The 24,433-nt window shown below is 39.6% G+C and overlaps 1 protein-coding gene across 2 annotated transcripts in view; it reads right to left on the bottom strand.

Moving 5' to 3' along the window:
* LOC136863754 (constitutive coactivator of peroxisome proliferator-activated receptor gamma) overlaps positions 1 to 24,433 on the bottom strand; it is a 1,011,420-nt gene that overhangs the window by 890,905 nt on the left and 96,082 nt on the right. For both annotated transcript variants that reach the window (XR_011017848.1, XM_068226360.1), the window contains exon 2: positions 16,107 to 16,219. Coding sequence is in view for 1 of the 2 variants with exons in the window: in XM_068226360.1 (XP_068082461.1) it covers positions 16,107 to 16,198 (92 nt within the window). In the remaining variant the exon portion in view is untranslated. The remainder of the gene's footprint in view (positions 1 to 16,106; positions 16,220 to 24,433) is intronic.

Genomic DNA, 24,433 nt, shown 5'->3' with positions numbered 1-24,433 from the left:
CATTCGTATGTGTATGTTGTTGTTTGTTGATTCTTTTTAAGTAATAATTTGTTAGGAGGGGAATAACTGTATCAAAAAGAATATTGTTTTTATCTGTGTTTTTGTTTAAATTGAAATTTGGGTTTATGTATTTATCTAGGTTTATGTAGAATTCTTCAAATGGATTCAAATGGATTAGAATTAGAAATAATCACAGGCTACATATACTCATGGTGTCACTCACACAGTGTTACTAATCACATTCAATGTAGACCCACGGCTTATCCCACATTATGGTACCACCCGCAGGCAACACAGGCCAGTTGTTCCTCACAGAACAGTACTACTCTCAGGCAACGCAGACCCATGGTGTTCGTTGATGGTGGTACCAATCGCAAGTAATGTCGACCCATGGTGTAATGGAACTAATTACAAGTAGTCTCATGGTTCTAAATTCAGCAGAAGTGCGCTATAGCAAGAATACAGAACGGCAAAAAATTTGCTCGCTATAGTAGACTGTCGTTATATCAATTTTTTTCATAAAACTCAGGGGGGGGAAACCCACACATATTAAAATCGGTATGAAACAGCAATCAGATTGTTCAAAACTTGCGTTTTTGCAGATTTCCATACTATTGCTTACTCGTTATCTCCTAATTCTGAGACAATATGAACCCGTATGTTCAATTTCACTTTGAACAGCTGGACTAATATCACTTCAGTGGCTTCTGTGGCAAACATTTCAGTTTACTTAGGCCTATTCAAATTGCATCATCTAACCTAACTTAACCGTATATGTATAATGAAATCATATTTCAAGCACCAGTAAAGTAACGATAACCTTTTCACCATAAATTCACATGGGATTAGCCTTTCCGAAATTTAACCAGAGGTGAGAAAACACAGTGAAATCACGTTAGAGATTTCCTCATTACGATGATTTTTCGCTTAGCATGCTGTAATTTCAAAGTACCACTTTACGGCATACTAAATCTATATAAAAATACCTCATTTATCGCATCACAAATTTTCACTATTACCGCTAAGTACGATCACATTTTCTTAGCACTGAAAATGTTCGTCTCCCCTTGTGAAAGGAACGTGATTTCCAACACAGATTACAGCCCTCGCCATTGGAGGCTAGTTGGAGAAAGCTGCGCAAATACGAAAAATGGCCTTGAAGCCCTGAAATTTGCATGATAAATTACACTTTCGGGAAGCAACCTGTTAGACTCAGAAATGTTCAATTTTGCTTTCTGGTTTTCACTGATATTGCTGAATAACCTAGAAAGCCTGTTTGTGCTTCTATTTCAGATTTCATTTAGAAGTTAGATATTTATTATGTGTTGAATTACACAGTGAAAGGTAGCGAACATCTGTCGTGTGTTAGCCTACGTACGGATTAGCAACATAATCTTGTGAAGTTGACTAGCGTAGCGGAACTATCTGCGCAAGAGTTCAAAACTGGAAGTGTGTTGGTAAAACCTATGGTAAACTGAGATTTTGATGCACCAATAGGAGAGAGAGGAACAGACGTGTTCATTGTAGAGTGTTATGTGAAGCACAGTTTGCGGAAAACCTGTGCAGAACTATCTGCGCAAGAGTTCAAAACTGAAAGTGTGTTGGTAAAACCTCTGGTAAAGTCTACAATGCACAACTTAGTGGCAAAATGGCATAAAACAGGCTCTGTAGCGAATAAAAACCATAATCCGAAAAGAGTTTGAACACCAGAAAACATTGCTCAAGTAAAGGAAAGCCTGGAACGAAGTCCGACGAAATCTCAACACTGTTTATCTGTGTAAGTGGGAAATATGAAATCATTCTTCGAAACATTATCAAAAAGGACCTGGTGTTGTGCATGCAATAACTCATTGAGGCGGACATTGTTAGCACAATGAATATGCCCTGGAGCAGGTATTACTTTAAAGGACATTTCTGTCTACAACTTTCTGTGAAAATAATTATAATTAGGGAACTTTCAAACTTTCAAAACATAAAAAGAAAATGAATACGATAAAATACAGAACACTGCATGTCAAAACATATTTTACAGTCTCTTTAGTAGTTCAGGTGTGTGTGGAATGCTTCAAAACAGTTTTCGAAATGCAATGGAACTGCACACTTTCTGCACAACCATCTCGCTTCTGCCCTCTTCTTGTGCTTTGAACACAGTTTTCAGGCTCTTGAGGGAACTTGTTTAGCTAATAAGCCCAGTTCATTGACTGCAGCCTAATGGGATCGTTAGCAAGTGACAGTCTCCCCAAAATTCTGCGAACCGGAAGTGTGATCTTGTCGAGTATGCTCTCAGCAGTACCAATCCTGAAGTCAGTGAAGTGGAGCTTCTTACCACTAACGTACGGGTAAACTACATAGGTACTGAACAGGGCCATGCCTAACAGATAATACGAATGTATTGTGGTAACCTTTTACTGTCCGATGCATCACACGGAAGCTAGCAAGGACCTTATCTTGCCTATCAACTTCCAACCTTCCACCATTATAGTCTATGATAGAAAGTGGTTTCTCAACAACTTCCTCAGCACCACTACTTTTCAGATTTAGTCTTTTTTTTTTTTTTTTTTTTTTTTTTGCAAGCTTCTTAGATATGTTAGTATGTACAGTGGAAAAAACACAGACATCACTATGATCTCTCCACTTCTCTGCCAGAACATTCTTGCAACCTCGAGCAACTGCTTCCCCTTTCCGAAGTTGTAGCGATTTGGAATCTACTGACATGTTCTTCCTATTGGCCCTCACAGTGCTCACTGCACGTAAACCTACTTCCAACAGTTTATGGTACAGTTGTGGGAATGAATACCAATTACACTGGTCTATAAAAAAAGTTAATTTGTCTCTATCATGAACACAAGTAGTCAATTCCAAACAATTTGAGTTTGAAGAACAAGAATATGACACCAGAAAATTTTGGTTAGCTCTTGGTTCAAAGATATATATATACTCGTACGATATACATGTAAAGTATGTATGGAACTTCTCCCTATGTATTCACTCTGAGCGTTTGATTTTTTTTTTTTTTTGTTTTGTTTTGGATTGTAATTTTCATCTGGGGGTATCTCTCATGACATTCCAGCAATAGTCTGTAAGCATAGATGAGTTCCACTTGCCCTGATACCTTCTTTCCATTGCTGAAATGTCTCGATGGAAGCGCTCCCCGTGCTTATCACTCACAGCACCAAAATTGCTTGGAAAGAAGTCGAGATGTGAGTCCAAAAAGTTTATTTTGAGCGACATATACAACCGAGCTCTTGGTATGCAGAAGTTCGTTCATTAACAGCTAATTTGTAATTTTCAGTTTTTCGATTTTCCAAGAAATTGTGACCATTTTAACGCTTCCCGCGCTGCTTTCTCTTTCCCTCCAATGAATCTATTACATGTTCCATCCATCAATAGGTCTCAAATTTGTGGTCCAAAGAACATTCCCTCTTCGATCTTTGCCTTCACTGAGATGTGGGAAATTTGTCTTTAATACTCGACAGCTTCTCCTGCTCGATTCATCGCTTTCACTAAATTCTTTGTAAGTCCGAGCTTTATATGTAAAGGTGGCAATAAGATTTTATCATGGGAAACTAAGAGAGTGTACTGTATTTTCTTTTTTGCAGGTTCCATCACTTTCCTTTCAGGCCAGTTTCTTTGTACGTAGTGTAATTTCCTGTCGCGACTATCCCACTCACAAAGGAAGCAGCAATACTTTCTATATTCTAACTGCATTCCAAGTATGAAAGCAATAACCTTCAGATTACCACATATCTGTCATTGATGGACTTCATAATTTATTTTCTTAAGAACCAATTTAACATTTTCACAGCTCTCCATATATACAGTGTGACCTATAGGAACAGATGGTAGTGCGTTTCTGTTGTGTAGCAAAACAGCTTTCAAGCTTAACTTAGAAGAGTCAATGAAAAGTCTCCAGTGTTTGGAATCATGCTCCAATCTCAAAGATGCCATCAGACCATTTACGTCATTACAGGCAACAATGTTGTTTTCCATTTCAAAGAATGGCGTTGTCTCTTTCTCGGTGTCTATATACACACTTGCACATTTTTCTCCAGGAGATTCCACTGCTGAAGCCTGGAGGCAAGAAGTTCAGCCTTGCTTTTTGGCAACTCCAGATTACGAATTAAATCATTAAGTTCTTCTTGATTAATTTTATGTGGCCTATTGGGGGAGATTGATCTTGCTGTAAAGACTCAGGTTGCTGTTCGTATTCTCCCTCCATGTCTTCATCAGGATCTAGGACGTAAGTTCCGGAGGGATAGGAACAGGCAGACTTTCTCAATGTGATACCGGTTGTGTAGCTGATGTTGAAGTTGGATATGTAATGGTCCGTTTTTTTCCTTTCTTGGGATTCCATGTTTAAGAGGCAATGTACAGAAATAACAATCACCGACATGATTTGTAGTTTCTCGCCGTTTCATGGGAACTGCGAATGGCATTGACTTCACTGTTTTCTTCAACCAACAACAGAGGTTTACTGCACGTGAAATACAGCAAATATCTGGTTCCCAAGGTTTATCCTGATCTATTTTACAGTCAAAGTAATGGTAATATGCTGCCCTTATTAACGGAGTCAATGCACGTTTCAGAGAAGCAAATGTCACTTCACCACACACATAGCAAAAGTTATTCACACTGTTAACAGTCTTACGTGGCATCTTGAAGTAGAATTAACCTGAAATATAAACAAAATAAAGTTTGCTGAGTAAATTTAGATTATGAATATGTATTTTTCACCCAAGAAGATAAATAAAAGGTTTGCACTTGATTTCTTATTTACCTGTAAAAATTGTACTTCAAACACAGAAAATTACTGAGAATTAAGAGCACATATGTTCTATGAGCACAGCAATGGACATTTATATACCATACACAAAATAGCTTGTCCAGAAACAAAACAACATATAGCATGCCCTGTGTTGACAACCTTCATTTGTAAAAAAAAAAATTTTGCCAACATTGCAAAATTTTCTTGCATCATAAAATAAATCCCGTTTATCAAGAAAATGAGGGCTAAGTAAATAGTTTAAACATCATATTCATTTATGTCACATCAAAATGAATATGAATTACCCATTTTTAACTCTGATAGATTTTGAAGCAACACTCTCCATTCTCATTTCATAGCATTTATCAGTCATTAATAAAATCACTTTGGGAGTGGTGACCCCATCGTACTAATAGTCTGTATATGATTCATTCATTCATTCCCTGACCCGGTCAATGACTGGAACACAGGTTGTAGGTTTTCATTTTCTTCATTCAGATTTTGAATGTAGACCAGTGTAATCCTTATAGATTACATGACCTGCATGTGTTATAGTCTGTACTAAATCTAAGACTACTCATTTACTGACAGGGAGATTAGGATTTAGAACCTTGTCATTTCCTATGTATATTCTGAAGGCATAAAAATAGACAGTCTCACTCTCAAAAAGCTCGTACATTTTGTTTCCAACCGTGGCACGCTTAGAAAGGTTGAACTGGACATAACTAAGGCGACCATGGAAATTGATTAGGCTCTCATCTACCACCATACTGCATCCTATATTATAAATTCTAAGGAACTTTCTTTCCAAATAGCCAACCAGTGGTCGTATTTTATGGAGTTTATCGGTCTGTTCAGTGAAATTGTCAGAGAAATGAAGAAACCTGCTGATTATCAAAAATCGTTCATAACTCACTGCTGCACTGAAAATTGGGATTTCAATAACTTTCATTGTACTCCAGTATGATCTTGATCTGACATTCACTTTCTTTACTTGATCCATAACAATATACAACGCAATATAGGCTTTCATTTCATCAACAGTACAATCACGCCATAATGTGTCCGATTTCAGTCTACTTCTGTTATGATCACCCAACAAACGCTTCGCATTGTCATTGGTTTCTATGGTGATCATCACCTAGAAATTCTGATACATCAATAACAATCAGGGGGGGGGGGGGTGTCTGTGTGAGAGTGTGGTGTGGTTGGTAGCATGTAAGTGTAGCTCCACAAAAACTACAATATTTCAGTGCGTTTTAGGAAAATAAAACATGTGAAAGTGCAGTGTAGAGCATATTACAAGTGTAATCTTAAGTGTAGACAGTAAAATCGAAAACTGTATGGTGTATTACCATAAATTGCGTGTCTCATAGCAAACACGTTGTGAGAAGGCCAGCGCCATTTTAACGCACTGCAGCAAAGAGTGTAAATACACAAAATGCCTGTATACTAAGTGCCCCTAGGAGTAAAGAGGAGCAGAGAGAAATTGCATTGATTCAGTGATAGAATGATTAGTTGTAGAGTAGTGTACAGTTTGTGTGTTTAATGACCTGGGATTAGAAGCAGTGACCTGGATCCTATATTTTGCACAGTAAATCCTATCGGGTAAATTCCGCTGTCATAAGAGAAGAGTTTGTTTAGTAAATACGCGATATACATAGAGTAAACAGACTACATATGACCCACTGCCACTTAGACAGTTTTCAACATGCCAGAAATAGCTACACAGAATGATGTAAAGGGTTTCTGCAAAACCTGCAAGAACGATTTTGATAGTGATTGCTATTCGGTGGAATGCGAAGGATGTGAAACTTGGCATCACAAGAAATGTGCTGGTTTAACGCAGGGGAATTAGACACTTTAAAACAAACTAACTGCAAATTGACATGGGTGTGTGATGAATGTGAAGCAAAGATGAAAATATTGGGAAATTATGAGAGCACTCTGTTCAGAATGATGAAAGATATGGAAGATATGAAGCAATATATGAAGTTGATATTCATAGAGAACAACTCCTCACGAAACCATGGAAGAGAGGCAGATGTAGATACAGGGAAGAACGTAAGTGAAAAGGAGACCAGGCCAGAGGACGAAGTAGCGCACCCCACAGCGTGAATAATGAAAAACGATCATATGATATCTCCCCAGCTGAGCAGATAATTATAAACACGTCCGCTGTAGCTACTAAGATCAACACAAATTAAAAGAAAAGGAAGGGCGATCATGATAAGTCATGGAAAAGTGCAAATCAAGACGGAGCGCAGATGAGGGAGGAAGTTTATCAGATGGTGGAAGAAGATAACAGTAGTTTTATGCCTGATGCAAGCAAAGGTAGAAATAGGATTGTCACTCAGATGACGAGACAACTTAGACCAACACCCAAATAGGATGCTAACGAAGTTCAGAAGGGAGTCATCAGGAGATGGGAAAGGAAAGATACGGACAGCTATACAGATGCAGGCCTGCATGAAGTTATCGTGCGAAGAGAGAGCGACACTACCCCCTGGGGAAGCGATGGAGGGGGGGGAACCTGAAAATACCAGACTCCAAATGACACAAAGAGGGACAGCTACAACATACAAAGGTGACTTAAAACTAAGGGCTGCAAACAGGACGGCTTGGAATTATATAGCACGTGTACACCAGGATACAACTCCAAATGATGCAATTGACTACTTGGTGGACAAGGAGTTCAAAGATGGAGTTAAATGTGAAGAACTCAGAACCAAAGGATAAAAAAAAGCTTTCAGGGTCAAGAAAGCAAAGATAAAGTGTACAAGCCAGCTTTTTTCGGCCCTTTCATTTCAGCTCAAATATACAGTAAATATACAGTAAAACTTCATGGCAAATGAGAGACCCAGAAGTGAAGCTATTGCTACGGAACGTTGAAGGCCTGTTAAATGTAGCCAAGCCAGAAGATATTTTTGATCGCTATGACGCAGTGATAATGTTAGAAACCTTCCTGACCTCAGAGTGGACAGCAAACAAGCATTACACAGTTAACGTACTAGCAGAACAAGGACTCACAGGAAGACCAAAAGGAGGAATCACATGCCTACTCACGCCGAAATTCATGCCCTTTAAAGCTATACATAGAACTAATAATGTCTTAGTAGTAAAAACTAAACTGTGTGTTTTCATTTGTGCGTACTTCCAACTGGACTACAACTCTCTCCAAATTATCGATGAAATAGGCACAGCCTTGAACACAACAAACAGATCCTTGCGGGTGATTTCAACTGCAGAGTAGATGTTCCTTCGCAAAAATCAAGAGAAGTCTTAGAATACTAGGGATTATCCATGGTTAATAGAAGCGAAGACAAAACATATATAAGTCATAATGGCACCAGCACCATAGACCTGACCTTTACAAACCTGGGTAAACTAAAACCAATAGGACAGAAAATTATCCTAAACCCAGTAAAGAAACATCAGATGGTAGAAACCATGCTTCTGATTAAAGGTGATTATGATCGAGAGGAAACTGAAACCTGTAGGATATCAAGGAAATTCCTACAGCACGATGTATGTGAGAGAGACAACCAGGCAATTGTGAAGATGATGGTGGAAGCCAACCTGGAGGAAGCGGCCAACAAGCTAGAAGATTTACTACAAGGCGCAGACATTTCAGAGCCTCCATTTATAAGGAAAGCAAAGTCTTGGTTTAAGAGAAATTGCTACATGGCAAGAAAGACTGCACTGAAAGCGCTGCACGCAGCCCTTAAAGCCCCAAGCACCAATCTACTACAAGATTACACAACAAGAGACAGACCTATAAGGCACTTATAAAGCAGGAGAAAAGGCTATTTCAGGAACAGGAAGAACAAAGATTGATAGAAAATGCACAGCAATGCCCGTATAAAGCTTTTAACCCAAGATACCCAAAATATCCGTGAAATATTCCTATTGAGTTTTGGGGGAATCATGTGGGCCACGTATTAAGTACAAGAGACACACGTCCTTGCAGTATTCTACCTCATACACCCACAGGAGAAGACGACCTTGACACTGAACTGTTTACATTCAAGGAAGTAGAAGATACTATAAACAGCTCCAAGGATAGTAAGGCTTGCGTTCCGGATAATATCTGCAATGAACACATCAAAATTGCTTTCCCGACACTAAAAGAAGCAATACCATATGTCTTGAACCAATGCCTTAAGCAAGGAACGATTCCAAGCAGCTGGAGAAAGTCCACAGACAAAATGATTTATAAAGAAAAGGGAAGCACTGAAGATCCAAACGCATATACAGGCGTCGCCTTCAAATGTACGATGCTAAAGATCCTAACAAAAGTCTTATGTCAACGCCTGACTTACAAAGTCTTATGTCAACGTCGATTCCAAACTACCAGAGGAACAATTCGGTTTTAGAAGAGGGAGGAACACGATACAGGCCATCAAGTGTCTATTGGATGATATTGAAGCAGGTACAACTAGAGCGGGGGACAAGCTATACACCATTCTCGACGACTTCTCTAAAGCTTTCAACTCTATCAGCCGAAAAATCATAATGGAGAAACTAGACAGATGAGAAGTAATGTAAGTCTCAAACGAATAATTCAGAACTTACTGGCCTCAAACTGCATAAAAATTAGTGATGGAATAGCAAAGTCCAATCCAATTCAACAAACCACCGGTGTAATACAAGGGGATCCACTAAACCCAGTAGTATTTATAATTGCTACGGCGGACATTACAGAAGTAATCCCTGAAGAAACAAGCATATATATGTATGCAGAAGATATCGTGATAGCCTCGAGGTCCAGCGAGAAACTGGAAGAGACACTTGACGCGTTGGTGAAGTGGACAGAAGAGCATAAACTTCAATTAAAGGAGGAAAAGACAGTATCAATGACATTTAGGAAAGGAGGTACAGCATCAGAGTTTCATATACATGAGAGACCTCTAAAGAATGCATCAAACTTCAAGTATTTGGGAGTCACACTACAAACTAGAGGTAATGTTTTCTCTATCCACATCAATGACAGGACAAATGCAGCAATCACCCACTAACGACATACAGAATTTGAATAAGTTGTCTATCAAAACAGTCCAGAAATTATTTGATCAGTGATCACCTATGATTTAGAAATTGTATGGCCGCATCTAAAAATGAAACAGTTCAAGCAACTAGAAAAATTAAAAGCTACGTTTCTGAAAAAGGCACTATGTGTCTCGAAGTATATGCCTTCAAGTCTTGTATATGAGTTAACTCGCGAACCTTTCTATGTAGAGGATCTCCGCTATCACCTATCGCTACCAACTACACCAACATACTACAGTTCATAGAGAAATTAAGAGCAAAGAAGAGAGACATATGGAGCGAATTTTACTCGAAAGACGCAATGATTTACAGAGACTGGCAAGGAAGAGGATATGAGCTCCAACACTAGATTACATGCTTTGCAATACACGGATTTCATTATAAGTTGTGTAAAGCTAAGAAATTCCACCAACCACACACGGACTGTGTACGTGAACATTGTGGTAAGAGCTGTGAACGTTATCATGTCATGATTTGTACTTGTCGGCACGAATCGATAACAGCCTTCTGCAAAGATTACTAATGTTGTGTTATTAATGTAATTATGTTTTGGCATTGGCTGAAATAAAATATATTATTATTATTATTCCTAGCCTCCGCAACACACTAGCATTCTTTATCATTAGAATTAGAACTGATACTTCTCACTTCACAGTTACTTTCATCAAAAGAATTATAATTATCATCACTTTCAAGCAAAGATTTTATTTCTCTTTCTTTCAGCCGCTGACGAGCTGCCATGTTCGTTTACTTGTGTCAAAGTCGAAGACTAACTACCTGAAAATATCAAATGACACCAAACTATCGTCAATTATAGATATATGTATCAAATGAATAAGAAAATAGAAGTCACACCCATTTACGGAGTCACAACTATCTCCATCTATTGTGGAATCTGTTAAATTGCATCGTAATGTGTGAAAACGGAACATTTCTGTCGTTCTGCCTCACGTCCACAGTAGCGGAGCGCGGAACGGTTCCGTGACTCTGCGCCAATGGGTTAAAGTGTCCAGACGAACCTTCACCTGTTGAGTTTCAGAGTGAAGTGGAGTCAGGACTTTTCGATCCTCAGTTTTTCATTTCATCAGACGAGGCCATTTCCAGCATCTTCTGTGATGTTCATTAACAAGGGTCAATCTAGACTCAGTCCTATTGTAAATACTATCTGGGCCACTTTTCTTTTACCCACCCAGTACAATCACTAGTGCTTCCTATCCTCAACTACTGTGACATTTTTCTTGTATGCACACCAAAAGAGGAGACTTGGAAACTTCAGTGAGCGCTTAATTGTTGCCATAGATTTATTTACAATCTGAGTTATGATACACATATAACCCCAAACCATCACACTTATTTCATGGCTGAAACCTGATAAATTATGAATGTATCATATACTGATACAGATATACCAACTGCTCACTTAAGGAAGACCACTATACATTTCATCCCAGCTTAAGTAATTGTCCTCCTTTCACAGCAGTAATACCCGCTCCTTTTCTATTCCCATTCACCGATCCTCTTATACAACAACTCTTTAGCTGCGGCGGGTTCTAGACTTTGGAATTCCCTGCCTATCAGTCAGAAATACCAGCTCATTACTTTTTTATTTTTTATTTGCTAGTCACTTTACGTCGCACCGACACAGATAGGTCTTTTGGCGACGATGGGATAGGAAAGGTTTAGGAGTGGGAAGGAAGCGGCCGTGGCCTTAATTAAGGTGTGAAAATGGGAAACCACGGTAAACCATATTCAGGGCTACCGACAGTGGAATTCGAAACCACTATCTGCCGGATGCAAGCTCACAGCTGCGCCCCCCTAACCGCACGGCCAACTCACCCAGTAAGCTCATTACTTAAATTTAAGACTGCTAGCCAAAACTACTTGCTGAATGCAGCTGACTAATTTGTATGATTGGATGAGTGAATGACTATGGGTTACAAAGGTGTAATTTGTTATTGTGTAGATTATTATTTACTCTATATTACTCAAGCTCTGCTCCCAATGATGCATGACTACAGTGGTTAAATGTATGAGAGAGCCAAGAGCCCTAACTTCACCACCTGCAAAGGCAAAATAAATTAAATAAATAAACACAAATTAATGAATTAAATAATACAGAAGGAAGACTCAATGTCATAGGATTGGCTATATTTCTTCCCTGTTGATGTTTTCCACATCCAATTCTGATAACACATTAAATACACTGGTTTTTGCGACTGCTTGCTGTACGGCAACATTTTCTTGACCATATATAATAGGGTGAGGAAGACGTGGGTCTGAAAGACTTGAGTTTTCTTTGGCCTCTGTAATTATAATATAATCAGTTAGCTTAGCAGATTCAGTTTGTTGTGGAACAGAATTCTTAGAAAACTTCATTCTCTGAATTAGTCTCACTCCTAGCGACCACCGTCTGAGATGATTTTAACTACCCTTGTATGGGTACATCAGTCTCCTTGATAAAGACTGTAATGTATTCAAAACATCGGCAACCTGTACTTAAGATACCGTACATAAAACTATAACACGGTTCAATCCAGAAAAAGTTAACAGTAGTGTAACAGACTGGAAGACTCGCATCAAAGATGCTACTTCATTGTTACCCTCAGTTCACATCACTCGTACAGCATACAGTACAATTAAGTAGTCCAACCACTAAAAATAACAGCCACTGCTCAATGAAAGAAATGAGTAACATACATTAATGTTAATTAAAGAATTCTAACACTATTTTCATGTGATCCTTCTGTACATATAGAAATGAATATTTATTATAAATTAATATTACTTAAGTCCCCACCTTAAAATAAAGAAATACATTAAAAATTTAAAAATAAATAAATAAATAAATAAATAAATAAATAAATAAATAAATAAATAAATAAATAAATAAGAACAAATGAAATGAAGTCAGACATGATCAGAGAGAGGAGAATTGAATTTTTATTCACATAATGTCAATGGATAACAGCCAAGTGACAAAACGAGTCTTCAACAATATTTACACTGTATATTGGCAACCAGTGGATTCAAGGAGTAAAAATATATATATATATGATAGAGATTGGAATAACAAAAGATATAATACAAGACAGAATAACTTTCAGAAGATTGATGCAAAATTTCAAGGATTTCCAGGAGGAAGAGAAGAGGAAAGGAAATAACATCTGGACACAAAAGAGGAGAAAACAGCAAAGATAAAGAATAAAGAACTATTCAAAGTCAAGAAAAGAAGGATCGAGATGAATGCACAGGGTTACTTTCTGTGGTCCTTAGATGGCCAAAATCGGAAAGACAACAAATAGCAAATGGGCATAAATGGCAATAACTTTTACTACATTCACTCAAAGATTTTAATCTGTTATGGCATGCTATTAGATGACATCTGTTAGATCTCCAACTGCACAAATCGCACACGCACCTCTCATTGAGGATACGGTTTTAAACATATTTTATATAATGACAGCCAGACCACATACTACTACGTACCTGACCAATACTATACTTCTAACATATAAAATGCTATTGTTTGACATTTTTCTTTGTATCTTTTGCTTATTGATACCCTATAGACTTAATATCTTTAACCCTGAATTTTCCTTCACTTCATGTTTTAAAATTTTTCCATTAGAATATAATAAAGGGCAGTAAAAATGCAGTTAATTTATATTGTACTAAATTCTACTTCAATTGACCTGTTGTACGAAAAATAAACAGTTGTAAGTTATGTATACTGCATCTTAAGAAGTACACTATGTGATCAAAAGTATCCGGACACCCCCAAAAACATACGTTTTTCATCTTAGGTGCATTGTGCTGCCACCTACTGCCAGGTACTCCATAGCAGCGACCTCAGTAGTCATTAGACATCGTGAGAGAGCAGAATGGGGCGCTCCATGGAACTCGCAGACTTCGAACATGGTCAGGTGATTGGGTGTCACTTGTGTCAGAAGTCTGTACGCGAAATTTTCACACTACTAAACATTCCTAGGTCCACTGTTTCTGATGTGATAGTGAAGTGGAAACGTGAAGGGACACGTACAGCATGAAAGCGTACAGGCCTACCTCGTCTGTTGATTGACAGAGACCGCCGACAGTTGAAGAGGGCCGTAAAGTGTAATAGGCAGGCATCTATTCAGACCATCATACAGGAATTCCAAACTACATCAGGATCCACTCCAAGTACTACGACAGTTCGGCGGGAGGTGAGGAAACTTGGATTTCATGGTCGAGCGGCTTCCCATGAGCCACACATCACGCAAGTCAATGCCAAACGACGCCTCGCTTAGCGTAAGGAGCGTAAACATTGGACAATTGAACAGTGGAAAAAGGTTGTGTGGAGTGACGAATCACGGTACACAATGTAGCGATCCGATGGCAGGGTGTGGGTATGGCGAATGCCCGGTGAATGTCATCTGCCAGCGTGTGTAGTGCCAACAGTAAAATTCGGAGGCGGTGGTGTTATGGTGTGGTCGTACTTTTCATAGAGGGGGCTTTCACCCCTTGTTTTGCGAGGCACTATCACAGCACAGGCCTACATTGATGTTTTAAGCACCTTCTTGCTTCCTACTGTTGAAGAGCACTTTGGGGATGGCAATTGCTTAGTCCAACACGACTGAGCACCTGTTCATAATGCACGGCCTGCGGCGGAGTGGTTACACGACAATAACATCCGTCATGGACTGGCCTGCACAGAGTCCCGACCTGAATCCTATAGAACACCTTTGGGACGTTTTGGAACCCCGACTTTTTGCCAGGCATCAGAGGCCGACATCGCTACCTCTCCTCAGTGCAGCGCTCCGTGAAGAATGGGCTGCCATTCCCCAAGCAGCCTTCCAGCACCTGATTGAATGGACGCCTACGAGAGTGGAAGCTGTCATCAGCCTAAGGGTGGGCCAACACCCCAACACCATATTGAATTCCAGCATTACCGATGGAGGGTGCCACGAACTTGTACGCCATGTTCAGCCAGGTGTCCGGATTCTTTTGATCACATAGTGTATTTGCTTAACTACAAATGTTCATTCAAAAGACAAACAAATAAATTTAAATAAAATTCAAAAACCTTGTATCAAATGGTCAAATCAAGACAGCAGGCCTCTCAAAGGTCTAAAAGCCTTTCTGTCATTTAATGCGTCAGAGTTTAAAATCATGACTGGTACTTGTGAAAATTATACACAAGAACCTCATTAATCCAGATCTCCGGTTTATCCGGATCAAAAATATTTAAAAAATATTTTTACTTGTATACAATTTCTTTTACGACGTCAGCTCTTCTTGAATGTCTTTTCCGCCAAGGATAGTTGAAGACAGGAATTGGAAGTAATCTGGCCACGGTCTATCAAAGGTACCGTACCGGCGTTCGCCTGGAATTGAGAATGAGAAACCGTGGAAAACCATTCCCAGGACGACCGAGGTGGAATTCAAACTCATGCTCGTCTGAATGCAACGCAGTATTAATTCACTGATGGCGAATTCGAAAATGAAACTGGCGCTCCATCAGAAGAAACAATGACTCGTGGAAAGGCAACAATGCACCTGGACAAACTGATGGCCTATTTAGAATCCTTGACTGCAACCACATCCGCAGAACTGTTGTTAGTAAAACGTCTTCGTAATCGTGCTGCGCGCAAACGCTATACAAATGTAAAACAGAAAAAACTCACACATTAGTTTAGTGCATAAAACAGAGCTGTAAATGTAAGAAAAGTGTTCTTATATTTTTTGTACAACTGGAAAAAGGTATTACTGTACAACTTATGTTAATAGATTATATAACATGTACTGTATTTGTTTTTTTAGTTTTTTGGACTATCCGGATTTTCAATAATCCAGATCAGTGTCGGTGCCACTTAATCCGGATAAATGAGGTTCTTGTGTGCCAGAAATATGGTGACAGAACAAAGTTTTGCCAAAATTTCAGGTTTCCTGTCACTTTTCCTCAAGTCTTTTCCCACAATAAATTCACCTCTCAAGGACCCAGATGATTATGACATTGGTGCTTCATAGCTTGTATATATTAGTTATGAGTGAGGAAATCCATCTATAGCAGTGTCCTTGTCTTTTCAGGTTCTTGTTCATCCTAGTCTGTTAACTTTATCGCTAACCTTTCCCACATGGATCTGTCATTGCATTTATCCTATTATGTAATTATATGTAAGCACCTATCTTTCTTTCAATACGTAATTTCTGAATTTGACGAACTTATAAGATTCACAATAATGTATAACTGTAACGATTCATTTCAGAGACCAACATAATGTAACAGGTTCTTTAAATAAAACAATTTGATTACCGGAAATTATCGGCAATATCCTTCACAGACACCACAGACCAAGCAGCAGGACAATCTCGCTCAATGAACGTTTGCAATCCTCGCACACCCATTACGAAGAATGTTACTTCAATCTAGAAAAATAAGACAGAACAAAATTAAAATACGCACATGATAGAGGAATATGTAATGAGTTATTTGAACTCACTAAAAGAGGCAAAGAACTCTAGGCATAGCTGAACTGAGTAGACAAATATTCACAATTATTACGCTTAAAAACATTTCAGGACTTTTCTGGGAATAACCTGTTGAAGTTAATTTGAATGAACAGTCCCTTAACATGTTAACCACCACTGACGCTTTAAAGCATCAAGCTGTTACGTGCAGCAATGCCGCTGCCACTTTAAAGTATTCCGAGTCCCAGGATTCTAAAGCTATATAGAAATGCACCGACTAAGCAATTCATACTTGTGGATATGTCGACACTCCAGGAAGGTTACCGTTACCCAATAAATAATGTGCACGGTTCCACTGTTGAGCAAGTAGGTGATAATCAGTAGTGCTTCAAAATGGAGAACAGCAGGTCATAGCCAGGTCCATCTCATCCTAAAAGGTATGGTATGAGAAACAATTTTATACCAGTGACGGTGTATTAAAATGTTAAGATGATTCTGACAGCGAATCAGATATACTGTCAGCCAGTGAGGATGATGAGTAGGTATTCTGAGGGAGAAAGTGACAGCAGGGCACTGAATGAAGACTGCAGAGTTTGTGAAAATTTCCAAGAAATATCCATAAATGAAGGGAAAATAAATTGGGTAGTTGATCAGATAGGAATGACTTGTTTCCCATTTACTAAGAAGAGCCCTCTTATTTGTCCAGATGGTAACCAGCTTAGCAACTGCTTTAGTCTTCTATTCAAAAATGTATTTCTCCAAGAAGTTATAGAGGAATCTAATGTCATAATATATTTCTAGGTATGCAAACTAAAGAGAAATCATGAACCTGTCAGTGGAAACACATAACTGCTGAAGAACTGCTGGTATTTTTGGGTGTATTTCTCCAGATGCGAAACATGAAAATAAATAGGTTAAAGGATTATTGGAAGAAAGATGCTTTACTCCATAATGAAGGCATTTCAGCGAGTATGTGTGGCAATTGGTTTCTTCTGATATTGCGTGCTCTTCATTTTTTAAGCAATCCTGCTGAAGGGGAACTGAAACCAAGTGACCACATGTACAAAGTCAGACCAGTAAGCGAATATTCCAACTACAGGATGTCAGCAGTGTACTATCCCAGACGTGAACTATCACTAGATGAAAGCATGGTTCTCTGGAGAGGTTGACTGTCATTTTGTCAATACACCCAGAACAACAGGCATAAATATGGAGCCAAATTTTAAATGCTGACAGCACAGAAAGGGTACACCCAGAAAGTTGCGATATACCGTATGCTGGTTTGATATATGATTATGGTGGCAAAGGTCGTTCACAGAAGGTGGTTATCTATTTATTAGCAGAAAAATTAAATGCTGGTCACTGCAATTATATGGACAACTATTATAACAGGTTTGGTCTTGGTTGAAGGAATGCACTCTACTGGAACACTAAGGTTGGATGGAAGAAATTAAGCTAAGGATTTAAAGGTCGCAAAAACTGAAAACAGGGGAGACAATAGCTAGATATGCCAATGGAGTTATGATCAGCAAGAGGCAAGACAAACAAGATGTAAGGTACATCTCAATGGAGTATTGGAATAGGCTTGTAGAAGTGGAAAACCGACTGAAAGGAACAGTAAGTAAAAAAGGCTTTGCCAGTTGTTAGTTACAACAAATTCACGCCAAGAGTCGATAGAAATAATAATAATAATAATAATAATAATAATAATAATAATAATAATAATAATAATAATAATAATAATAATAATAATAATGTCCCAGGCATGACGTTAAACTGCGTCCACAAACCGAGTGACCACCGGTATAAGTGGTCCTCTTCTACCAAGTGCCAACAGCCTCTTCGGAGGGCGGATGAACGGGTAAAGGTTCAGGGCACTCTCTTGCCCTTGGGGTGGGAAACTGCCCCTAAAGGCAGAAGAGCCACTAGATGGCCAACGGCATAGGATAATAATAAATCCAGTAGCATCTGTTCACCTATTTGGTGCGGCAACTGGTCAGCGTCTGTACTCCGAGTCGGAGCGGCTGCCTCAGAAAACCTTCAGGAACTCACCCACCTGATTGTACTCCGATCCCTCGGGATCAACCCAATCGCTTGAGAACAAGCACACCATGATTCGTGCAAGTAAGAACAACATTACTCCAGGTGGTAACCAATCCACCCGCCAACTGAAAACAAAGGCAGCAACCGGCCGCTCGGATTCTGGAGGAGCCGGGCTGACACGAAAGAGAGAGTCGGAGCTCTCTGGCAAACTTCCCACTAAAACACCCTTCTACATCAGCACGCTAAACATAAACACGCTCCTACAAGTAGACAAACTTCTCCGATTAACATCAGAATTAGATCAGCAAAAAATCCAACTACTCGCCGTACAAGAGACAGACTCACTGAGTTGGAGACATCAGAATATGGTAACTACCGCATTTTCAAGAGCAAAACTACACGAACAGTAGGAAAAGCCACACCAATGTTACGCATGGCCTTTTACGTACACAAAAAGATCGTGAACTCCGTAGAAGAGATCACACCCATAAACAACCAAAATAATGACCTTGCGACTTTGCTGTGCAAATCGCCACTACACCTTTGTAAATGCCCATGCACCCACCAACGACTGCAAAGATCAGAAACAAACAGAAAACTTCTGGAACAAACTTGAAACCACTCATCAAAATACCTGAAAAAGATACAATCATTCTCCTCAGCGATTTGAACGGTAAAATTGGTAAAGAAAAGTGCAACAGAAAAACCGCAGGAAGATTCTCAGCACACGAAAAGACCAACAAAAATGGCAAACGCCTCATCGAGCTCAGTCAACAACACGACCTGAAAATCATGTCAACATCCCTACGAAAAAACCCCAATAAGCTCTTCACATGGGAATCACCCAACACCTGCCGCGGCAAACACCAGATCGATCATGTCGCCATCTCCTTCCCAGCACAAAAAGAAGTACACAATGTTCAAATCCGCAGAGGAGCCAACATTGACTTGGACCATCATCTAACGAGAATCAAAGTTAAATTTACCCCAAAACGCTTCTACCAGAAATTCAAGGCAAACAAAAAATTGGACACAGCACAAATAAAAACATCAAATCTCAGGGAAACGTGGGAAAAAATCCCAGCCAAAACATGGAACGAATTCAACGACAAAATCATGAAGAGTGCATCAGAGCAAATCCCACTACAGAAGAAGAGCAAACACCCGTTTTGGAACACCGAATGTGACCAAGCCATATTGAATAGAAAAAACGCATACCAGAAGTTCATCAGAAACCGTACACCTGAAAACGAAGAAAAATTCTGCGAAGTCCGCAGACAAATCTCTAAAATCATCAGACAAACCAAGAGGAAATACCTGGAGGACCAACTGAAATCAGCCGAACAGGACTTCTGCAACTACAACACCAGAGATTTTTACAGCGTCTTCCACAACAGATTAAATGGGTACATGCCCAAGAACCTCTGCTTCAGAAAACAAAACGGAAAATTGGCACTCACAGATGACGAAAACACCAAGGAACTCGCGAGATACTTCAAGTCACTACTTAACTGCCCAGAACCAACGGAAAGGTTTCCACTTAAACCCCACCCGAACCCAAACCCAGACTCATCCCCACCTACACAAGAGGAAATACACCGACACATACAACGACTGAAAAACAACAAGGCATCCGGAGACGACGACATCGTAGCAGAGCTTCTTAAACATCCAGGAAAGAATTCTCTCCAAGAACTCACACAAAGCATACAAAAAATTTGGACAACGGAAAAACTACCAGAAAATTGGACAAACGCCTTCCTCGTTCCACTTCACATAAAATGTGAACAATTACAGGGGAATTTCCCTGGTGCAAGTCGCATACAAAATCCTCTCCGCAGTCCTCCTCCAAAGAACACAGGAACAACTAGAACCAATCATAGGCGAATACCAAGCGGGCTTCAGGCCCCACAGATCCTGTGCAGAACAGATACTCAACCTGAAAACCATCTTGAAACTACGACACACAAGAAGACAACCCACAACTGCACCTTCATGGACTTCCACAAAGCATACGACTCCATTGACCGGCAATCCCTCTTCCAAACACTGAGTGAATACGGACTGCACAACAAGACTCAAAAAAAATCATCAGACTAACTCTCACCAACACAACCTCCCAGGTAAAATTCATGGGAAATATATCTGAAAAATTTCAGATAAAAACCGGTGTCCGACAAGGTGATGGACTTTCCCCACTACTCTTTAACATAGCCCTGGACAAAATCATGAGAGAATGGGAACAAGCTCTAAAAGCTCAAGGTAATTGGCAACCATTAAGTATGACAAGAAAACATGTAAAAATCTCCTGTCTCGCTTTTGCAGATGATCTCGTGATCCTCGCAACAAATGAACAACAGGCAATCAGCCAATATGAAACCCTCAAGAAATGCTCAGAAAAATTCGGCCTACAAATCTCCTTCTCGAAAACCAAGGTCATGTGTAACCACTGCAGCCTCCAGAATTTGAACACGAAATTTGGCACAATCAAAAAAGTAACTGAGTTCCGATATCTTGGAGAAATTATAGTACCAACAGGAAAGGAACAGAAGGCCCTCGAGGTCCGCATCAAGAAAATGAAGAGAGCCCTCGGCCGAATGCAAAACATTTACAACAAAGAATGCCTTTCAATCTTCACCAAAATTTGATATTACAATACTGTGATGAAACCTGAAATACTATACGTAAGTGAAACACTGGATCTCCAAAGGAAAACAGTACTCGAAGACATCCTAAAAGAGGAAAGTAAAATCATCAGAAAAATTCTCGGCCCAAAACTGACTGACGAAGGATATAGACTGCAATCTCGTACAAAAACCGAGGAGCTCTCAAACCTTGAGGCCGACATCAGAAAAAGACACCTGAAATTTTACGGACAAATCAAACGCTTTCCAGAAAACAGACTGACAAGAATCTTACTTGAGGCAACAGAAAACAAAAAAACAAATAGGTGGACAACGGAAATCCGCCAAGACCTGGAAAAATCAGGAATCAAAGTGGCCGACATCGCTGAACGAACCTGTTACAGAACGAAAATCAAGAAGTGGGAAGTAGAGTCAGAGAGAAACCACAACAAGAAGACAGGAGCTAAGTGGACAGAAGAACGAAGAACCACGATGAGAGAAAAATTGAAGGCTGCCTGGCAAAGAAGGAAATGCACAACTTCTAAGTGAGCTTTGCATGATCAGTTTTCTGGTCTTTTTCACATCTAATAATAATAATAATAATAATAATAATAATAATAATAATAATAATAATAATAATAATAATAATGTTATTGGCTTTATGTCCCACTAACTACATTTATGGTTTTTGGAGACGCCGAGGTGCCGGACTTTAGTTCCGCAGGAGTTCTTTTACGTGCCAGTAAATCTACCGACACGAGGCTGACATATTTGAGCACCTTCAAATACCACCAGACAGAGCCAGGATCAAACAAGCCAAGTTGGGGTCAGAAGGCCAGTGCCTCAACCGTCTGTGCCACTCAGCCCGGCTGGAGTGGATAGACAAGACCAGATACTATCCTATCATCTGTCTCAAAGGAAAACCATTCATTGGCTTAAGAAACTTTTCATACACTTTGTTCAAATGATGGTACTGAATCCACTTTGTGTGTTCAATAGGTACTCTGGTGGCAGTATGCCACTTTATGATTTCAGACTGAACATCATCGAGCAACTGTTACCTTCGAGTGAAAAAAAATTGATCACGTGATGTGCCACAGCAGCAAGTTCCCATAAAATGTGAACCACTGAGCTTGATAGCTGCAGTCGCTTAAGTGCGGCCAGTATCCAGTATTCGGGAGATAGTGAGTTCGAACCCCACTGACGCCAACAGGCCTGAAGGTGGTTTCCCATTTTCACACCAGGCAAATGCTGGGGCGACATAAAGCAACTCGTAATAAAACAAAAACTGAACCACCACCACGGAAGAAACAAATTATGAGGAAGAGATGCACACGCTGTGCTCAATATCTACACAATTTATCCAATCAGCAAATATATTTAACTTGGAATAAAAGTGGGAAGAGGAGAGGTCCAGCAAGGCACCTCCACAATGGCAGCCTATTAAACAGCAAAATCCTACACCTCCAGGATGTGATCTGCCCTGCTCATTATGGGCCATCCTAAATAGAACCACAGACACTCCGCCGCTTTGGCAGTGCTCTGAGGTTGCAAACAGCTTCTTGCTACTGTGGAAACAATAAGCAGACTACAGTATTCACCATATAGTTTTTAAATGTCTATCAAGTGTCAGCGAGGTGACAGGCTTGACATCATTTTTGTGTTACTTGTGAAGCAGTTGAGTGGGTAAGAAACTTGACCATCTGTTTTCTACGTAATTAACTTAAATAGTATTATTCATTCCCAAAGTTTACGTGTTTTGCATGTCATACACTAGATAAAATAAATAGAGCAGTCCAATGTGTCTCATAAAGAAGAACTTTCTACAACTCAAATTTGATCTCACAGGCTCATACCAAACACTGGTAAAACAAATGAAAGGAAAATTTCCAACACACACAATTCTAAAGGAAAACAAACATTTCCTGAAGCAAGTACAACCTGCTGGATTTATATTAAATGTCCAATTCAAATTTCACAAATGAGCTATTTTGCTTTACGTCGCACCGACACAGATAGGTCTTATGGCTACGATGGGACGGGAAAGGCCTAGGAATAGGAAGGAAGCGGCCGTGGCCTTAATTAAGGAACAGCCCCAGCAATTGCCTGGTGTGAAAATGGGAAACCACGGAAAACCATCTTCAGGGTTGCCAACAGTAGGGTTCGAACCCACTATCTCCCGGATGCGAGCTCACAGCTGCGCGCTCCTAACCGCACGGCCAAATTGCCCGGTTCACAAATGAGATATACCACTTCATCCAGTCATTAACTACAAATATGCACCAGACTACATACTAGCTCAATTCATGCACAAAGAAATTAGACAAAATTTAGAATGTGGTGAAGAGATATGCATAAAAAACGATAATGAACTGAAGCAGAAAATTAAAGACGATGACATCTAAATGTTCAATTGTAACTAATCAAACACAATATACCACTATATCCAATCATCAACTACACACATGCAACAGACTACATATTAGCTAGTTCATGGACAAAGTAATTAAACAAAATTACAAAACTTCACATAGAGACATGTACAAAGAGTAATAATGAACAAGAACAGAAAATTTGATACGTTGAGATCTCACACAAAACAACACTAGCATAATTTGATATAACTAAACTAAAGACCAGCATAACTGTTCGAGGAACATTGCACATGATGAAGAACACACTAGAAAGAATGAACGTATACTGTAGGCCTACCAAAGGAACACTCAACAGAAATAATAATTTTAAAAAATTACTTTGCTTCTTCTGACAACTACTATATTCAATTAAAAGAACACACAAAAAGCTCACAAATCACCACTGATCAGCGTAAAGGGCAGTTGCCCAGGTGGCAGATTCTCTATCAACTGTATACCTACTCCTTTCTTAAATGATATCAAAGAAGTTTGAAACTTATCCAACATCTCCCTGGGTAAATTATTCCAATCCCTAACCACTCTTCCCTTAACTGAATGCAATAAAAATCCACAGTCTGTTTCCAGTCATTCAACCGGGTCAGGAATGGAAAGAATGAAGCTCCCATCTAGCGACGAGGATAGAAAATGTGCCGGCTGCCGAAGCCTGTTGCAATCCTCTGGGGCAATGATAAATGACTGATAGATGAAATTAAATCTTAATGGAGAGTATTGATGGAATGAAATATGACAGGGAAAACCAGAGTACCTGGAGAAAAACCTGTCCTGCCTCCACTTTGTCCAGCACAAATCTCACATGGAGTGACCAGGATTCGAACAACGGTATCCAGCGGTGAGAGGCCAGCGCGCTGCCACCTGAGCCACGGAGGCTTACCCTTAACTGAATATTTGCTCCAATTTGTCCTCCTGAATTCCAACTTTATCTTCATATTCTGACCTTTCCTACTCTAAAAATACTCCATTCAAGCTTATTCAACCACTAATACCACTTCACTAACAGCTCAGAACATAACGCTTAGTCGAGCAGGTCATCTTCATACTCCCAAGTCTTCCCAGCCAGAAGTCTGCAACTT

This window comes from Anabrus simplex, chromosome 2, assembly GCF_040414725.1.
Source record: "Anabrus simplex isolate iqAnaSimp1 chromosome 2, ASM4041472v1, whole genome shotgun sequence".
Taxonomy (NCBI): domain Eukaryota; kingdom Metazoa; phylum Arthropoda; class Insecta; order Orthoptera; family Tettigoniidae; genus Anabrus; species Anabrus simplex.
The sequence above is the reverse complement of the archived record's forward strand: the minus strand, read 5'-3'. Positions and strand labels throughout refer to the sequence as shown.